Source organism: Meleagris gallopavo, chromosome 1, assembly GCF_000146605.3.
Source record: "Meleagris gallopavo isolate NT-WF06-2002-E0010 breed Aviagen turkey brand Nicholas breeding stock chromosome 1, Turkey_5.1, whole genome shotgun sequence".
Classification (NCBI taxonomy): domain Eukaryota; kingdom Metazoa; phylum Chordata; class Aves; order Galliformes; family Phasianidae; genus Meleagris; species Meleagris gallopavo.
In genome coordinates, this window is record NC_015011.2 from 133,344,569 (window position 1) to 133,351,334 (window position 6,766).

At 38.9% G+C, this 6,766-nt stretch overlaps 1 protein-coding gene across 1 annotated transcript in view; it reads left to right on the plus strand.

Moving 5' to 3' along the window:
* The window catches only part of RASA3 (RAS p21 protein activator 3), a 175,118-nt gene that overhangs the window by 141,957 nt on the left and 26,395 nt on the right, over positions 1–6,766 (plus strand). The window contains exons 8-11 of the mRNA XM_010728350.3: positions 981–1,060; positions 4,482–4,586; positions 5,106–5,262; positions 6,099–6,247. Of these exons, the coding sequence (XP_010726652.1) occupies positions 981–1,060; positions 4,482–4,586; positions 5,106–5,262; positions 6,099–6,247 (491 nt within the window). The remainder of the gene's footprint in view (positions 1–980; positions 1,061–4,481; positions 4,587–5,105; positions 5,263–6,098; positions 6,248–6,766) is intronic.

Below are 6,766 nucleotides of genomic sequence, written 5' to 3' on the forward strand. Positions count from 1 at the left end.
TCTGCATCTGATGTAACAAGAAGTCAAGTTTACAATAAAAGCCAGTTTTTGTGAGTGGGAAGCATTAAGCCACATGAGTATTTAAACATACAATAAAGCTGAGCTTCTGTGTGCAACCAAGAGCTGAACCCACACATCATATGCACTTGTGTTTGATCGGTTCCTGCTGTGGTTTCAGCTGGGTGGGGTAGCCTTTTTCTCAAGTTTCTGACACACGATGAAAAAAAACAAAACTATCAAAGGCTTTTTTAGATCATACTAGAAAAGAGATTTTAAGAAATGTTTGTACAAAAGTTTTCTTTTGCTAATGCTCTACACCTGCAGCTTATCTTCCCATTCTTTTCTACCCGTGCTTTCCTTTATCAGTGTTGCAAATGTGGTTGCAGTGCACCTGATTCTAAATTCTGACATATGTAGCACAGTGTAGCATCTCTTGGACAATTGATCTGCTCAGTACATTTTGTGGGGGTGTGATAAATTGAATTCCAGGATATCATGACAGGCTGAACTTCCCAGTTTTAATTGGATCCATTGTAAAATGTTTTTAATGGTGGTTTTGCTTTTCACCTCTCTCTTCTTCAGAATGCCTCAGGCGTCTGTTGTAGAGCTGTACTTAAGGCCTGGGTATTAATTGCCCTTTTATTTCCCTTGATGGATTATAAAAGTGGTATTCATTTGCAAGTTTTTTTTCTTTTGACAATGTAAACTCAAAGTACTGTAGTAATATTAATATTAAAGACATCCTTTCTCTGGTAAAGAAAGTATGAAGTATTTAGTTACCCTTGAATAAGATTCTTACCACATCTCTATAGTGAGGAATCTGCAGTCTACAGGTTTATTACCATGCTTGAATGTTTTCATAATCAGGGATGAATTCCCTGCTGATAGTCAGATGCCACAATGTTCCAGAGCTTTGTACAAGTAACACAGAAATGCTTTTGTATCAGTTTAATTTGTTAAAGGTTCCTCCTTTTTATTAGGTTACAAGACCGAGTAGCTACAACAAGAAGTCCCAGTTTGATATTGAAGATGTCGATGAAGTTGACAAAATGGAGATTAGGTAATATAAAATACTTTCTACTAATAATCTTCCAAAATTATGTACTTTGTAGTAGACTGTTCTTTCAAAATGACAAGAATGATTTCATTGTTGGTGACTCAAAGAGGATTCTTTGTCACTGCATCTATTCCTTTACCTGCATGATCCTGTAGATCCTATATGAATTTGTGACAGTTCTGCTGTGGGAGATATCCTCATTATTTTCCTCAGTATCCTTTCTCTGTGTGTATAATGTGCATGTGTGTATGCTAATGTGTATTTATCATTAAGTGCAGCCTTTTATGTCTGGTCTCTCCTTTCAACCCTCCTTCCCTCAGTTTCCCAGGAGAGCCCAAGAGCTCTGTGATGCTCTCTGTTAAAGGATCAGTTTTCTTTTGTCACTTAATTTTAGCAACCCAGATAAGGTCCTCCTTCCCTGAAAGGAAACTCTTGAGCTGAAATTTTCTCTGGGTCTGAGGCAGTTTCTCTTCTCTTTTTTCCTGCCAGAATGTAACCCCTTCTTGTGAGGCTGGGTATGATCCATTGCACAGGAAAGAAGTAACTCTTATTTCAAAAACAAAACAACCCCACCCACCCACTTACTGCTATTTTAAAACTTGCAGAGGCCTGTCAACAGTGTTTGTGGGGATGGGTGAACAGTCAGACTGGAGAGGAAACAGTAGGGGTTGCAAAGCCTTGTGGTATCTTATGTGTGAGGTACTGTTGAATACCTGAAACTTAAAGGTTTAGTCCATCTGGTGACCTGGGTGCACAGTAGGTGGAAACTGCTTTATCCACATACATATGTAGTGTGGTATTTCTTCTTTCTCCTAGGATTTAGAGAAAGAAAAGTTGAGGAGGAAGGGCATCCCTCCCACTCCTTTCTCTCCGGGTGTTCCCACTGGAGAGGCAGTGAGGGCTCCTCTCTCAAAACATTCCCTAGTCCCTTCAGAAGCATGACTGGCAGTAAGGAAAAGAGGGGGACCAGGCAAGGGAAACAGTACTTATTCCCACCAAGCAAGATGTTTGTGTTAATGAATGGATGAGAGCTGCCATATTACCTTCTACTTTGCCTGTCAACTGCTGGTTCATGTAGCCCGTTACTGTAATATCACAGCACTGCATGACCACTAATAGACTGTGTTTGCCAGATCTCTGTGAGACAAGAAAGGGAGCTTATTTGTATGCAAGAGACACAAGAGATGTAAACGAGTTTCAAAAAAGTGTTCCATTCCTTAACAACAAAACATCACAATGATATGTGAAAGACTAGTAAAGTAGTTGGGAAAAGATTAAGCACTTAAATAATAAGTGAAAGTAGATAAAGAATTAGTTTTGATTGGGCAAACTCTTTGCTCAGACAGAGTGTCCCATATAAGACAGAGTGGTTTTGTTTCCATCTCGGGTTCTCCTCCCAGCCCCCTCATTTCCTCCGCTCTGTTTTCTCAGAGTGAGATTGCCCCATGCCCTCTGGATGGATCATACAATTAATGGGTTTGGGGGTTTGTTTTCTTTTTCTCTCCTGAGAAAATACCATTCCACAGGGTACAGAGGCAACTCAGTCTCTCATGGTTTTTCTCTAAAGCTATGAAAGTTTCTCTTTTTGAGTAGGTGTAGGAAGTTGCAGGCAGTGCATATCAGCACTAAAGGACCAGATGTTCTGGTTAAATTCATTGTTTCTCCTCCTCCTCTCTGTTTTCTTTCTTCCTCTCTGTCAGCAGTGTCTGACCATTTTAGAATAATGCTTTAGATTCTAGGGTCTTATGTATAATATTTAATTTTACTTTTACTTACACTGTATGCTTCAAGCACACAAAACAATAATGTCAGAAACTGAATGCCTGCTTTGCTTATTGTACAGCATGAGATCTGCCTTGAGTTTTGAATTCCCCTCCTGCAGAAACATTTTACTGTTTTTACATTTACATTTTTTTCCTATAACTTCAGTTGCTGTAGGGCATGCCCTTCGGAAGTGTGTGAGGCTGTGTGTGTTTGAAAGTGTTACTGCCAGTGAGCATCTAGAAGGCATTTATATAAACTAGAAACCAGTTGCCTGTAAATACTTTGAATATGTAGAGTTGGACTATGTGTAAATAACCTTCTCAAAATCCTCTCCTGAAGCTGCACTTAGCCATCTGAATTAGTTTGTAAGATTGCAATCAACCGAATGTGGAGAAAAAATTGAGAAGAACGTAGAAGGATTTTCAAAGACTTTTCCTGTTGGGTCATTTTTGCACTACAGAAAAAAAAGAAGTTAAAATATTAGAGTTTGAAGAACTTAAACTAGCAGGCACGTAACATGAGCTTTTGACATGTCTAGCATATGAAACTTGATGCATGAGACAGGGATGCAAGACTCAGGGGATTTAGAAGTGACATTCTCTGCACTTGCATAAGGTAGAAAAAACCTCTAACAGGACTATCAGTCCTCATTCCTTGGCAGCCTACTGTGACTTGCTTGAGACTAGGAAGGTAGTGTAAATATGTCCACAATCAAATGATTTTGCACCTTATCCAGATTACAGTTATAGTTCTCCTAGAAATCTTCATTACTCAAGAACCTGTGTTTTTCCCCATACAGTCTTTTTTCTTCAGAGTTTAAGGCATATTGAGACTGTCACTGAGCTGAGAAATTCTTAGCTGTGATTGTTTTAAAATGAAAATGCCTCTTAGAGAAAGCCTTAAAATATGTACAGAAATATCTGTCCTAGAGTTTGAAGCCCTTACTCTGAGATGGGTATTGTAACATTCATCCACAAATGCCAGGTTAGACACCAGTACTTCTGCTTTGAATCTAAGAGCAATTGTTTTACAGCCTGAATGTTAAAGAGTGCTTGAAAGGCAAGGAAGCATCATCTAACAGAACTTCCATGTATGAGGAACTAAGCGACAGAAATTGCATAGATTACAGATAATACACACATGATACTGTGTGATAGAACAGTCCTATTATCTGTACAGAATAACTTTAGGTGCAACAAATTTGTAAGCTTGACATGGTGAATCTTCCCAGAAGCTAGAGCATTGGGAAGGGCTGAGTAGAAATTCAGCCTCACTCTTTAAACTCGCACTTACACTGCTGGTAGATGAAATTAGCCTGAGACTGAAGGTCTCTGCACATTTTTTGCCATGGTATTCATTTTATCTGCATTTTTTCCTTTATCTGGGATATACAGAGAGCCCCTGGATGTTTATCAGTATGGACTGTGGAAACAATACAGATGAGGAAAAGGTATTCTAGATGATTTTTCACTGGTGTTTCATGGAGATGAGTTGTAAGGCTCCAGAAGTCAAACTTAGCCTCTTAACTATTTGAAAACCAGTACTGTACGTTTTGGAACTTTCTAACTCCTGGGCTTGAGGAGAAAAACCTAACAAAATTCAAAATAAAAGTTTTATTTATTCCTTATGAGTCTTCTAAAATTACTTCTTTTTGTTGCAGAGTTGATCTCTGGAATGCCAGTAACTTGAAGTTTGGAGATGAGTTTCTAGGAGAACTGAGGCTTCCTTTGAAATTTCTGCGACAGTCTAGTTCTTATGAAGCATGGTACTTGACATTTTTCTTTTGGAGTATAAGTAGAAACATATGTTTGCTGTGAAGTCTTTGAATAATTACTGCTATGTGATAAAGTTTAAATGGATTTAATTTGTAACTAAAATTTTGTAAGCAAACCAAAATGATCTTAGCAGATGTAAGAACAAGAAGTTTTGATAATCTGATTAGAGATTTGACTCTGTCTCTGTGTAGCATGTGGGAATTTTAGTACATTGAGTTTTTGATACTATTTACTGCAATTCAATAGCAATGCCATAATTTTATGAAAATGTGTTTTTTTATTATGTTACATTGGTATAAATCGTAATGATCAGAACTTCCATGTTGGAGTTAGTGCAAAATACACTAAAGTTAACAAACGATTAAAATTTTTGATTCAGAACTCTCAAGAAATTTAATAAGTTTATAAAGATGGTTTGTATCACTAATCTATAGCTTTTATACATGGTTATGTGTAGGCTGAGGTAATCTTGTGTTTCAGCACAGGCATTATCTATTTTTGCATTACAGGTATTTCCTGCAGCCCAGAGATAATGGTAACAAGTCACTGAAACCTGATGATCTTGGTTCCTTAAGGTTAAATGTGGTTTACACTGAGGACCATGTTTTTTCCTCAGACTATTACAGTCCACTTAGAGACCTCCTACTAAAATCTGCAGATGTTGAGGTAATCTGCTTGTGCTGCTTGTTGTTACCTGTAGTTCATCCTCGTAGGGCTCTCTCTGAATGTTAGACACAGTCTTGTTGGCACCATGGGTGAATAATTACCAGAATCTTCAACTTCTTTCTTCTTACACCCAAGAATCTTGTTAAGCTCTGCATATCCTTCATGGTTGTTTTCCGTCCTTACAGAAAAGATCTTTATCTGCATATAGTACAGTGGGTGGAGGCACACCCAGGAACACCAGTGGTTTTAACAGCAGCATATTCTCTGTGGCTTTCTAATTTTACTTGTGAAAATGCAAAGTAAACTTCAGTTTGATCAATTGGTTTTCCTTTATTGGAGAGGAACATGTTTACTTGCATAATTTAAAAACAAAACAAAATGAGAAAACAAAAGAACTCCAACCAGAGAACCAACTCTAAAATGTCAGAAGAATGGACTTCATCTACCACTGTGTATAGTTTTAGCGTTTGACTTGGACCTGGGGTTTGAGTGTTGATTTTTTCAGCTCTAGAACTGGTTTCTGCTGTTACTATAACCTGAAAATGAGGAGGTTTATAGTTCTTCAGTTGCTTCCCAGGCAACGGTCACATTCAGTGAAAAGTCAACTGTTAAAAATGTAGGAAAAAGACTGCACTGCAATAGTTTTTAAATTGCTGCCCTCTTCTGATCAAAACTTAAAGAAAACTAAAACTGGAATGTGAGGCCCAAACATGTTATGTTTAGACATGTTTAGGTAACTGACCACTGCAATTGTTATGTGGGTTTGTGCACTAAGGAACTAATTATGCTCGTGCTATAAAGATCTCTCAAAGTTTTTATTCCTTTCTACTCTTCAGCCTGTCTCAGCATCAGCTGCACACATTTTGGGTGAAGTTTGCAGAGAAAAACAGGAAGCAGCCATACCTCTCGTCAGGCTTTTCCTACACTATGGCAGAATTATGCCTTTCATAAGTGCCATTGCAAGTGCTGAAGTGAAGAGGACTCAGTAAGTACCGACAGACTAATTGCTGTCAAGCTCTGTGTTGGCTTGTGGTAGGATCCTACACTCAGCTTCTGAAACTAAATGCAATTTCAAAAGAAACTGTTGAAGTTGTTCACAGAATCACAGAATCACAGAATTGTAGGGGTTGGAAGGGACCTCTAGAGATCATCGAGACCAACCCCCCTGCCAAAGCAGGTTCCCTACACCAGGTCGCACAGGTAGGCGTCCAGGCGAGACTTGAATATCTCCAGAGAAGGAGACTCCACAACCTCCCTGGGCAGCCTGTTCCAGTGCTCCGTCACCCTCACCGTGAAGAAGTTCTTACGCACATTCGTGCGAAACTTCCTATGCTGCAGCTTATGTCCGTTTCCCCTCGTCCTGTCTCCACGTACCACTGAAAAGAGACTGGCCTCACCACTATGGCCGCCACACCTCAGATATTTATAAACCTGGATCAGGTCCCCTCTCAGTCTTCTTTTCTCAAGGCTAAACAGACCCAGTTTACTTAGCCTTTCTTCATAG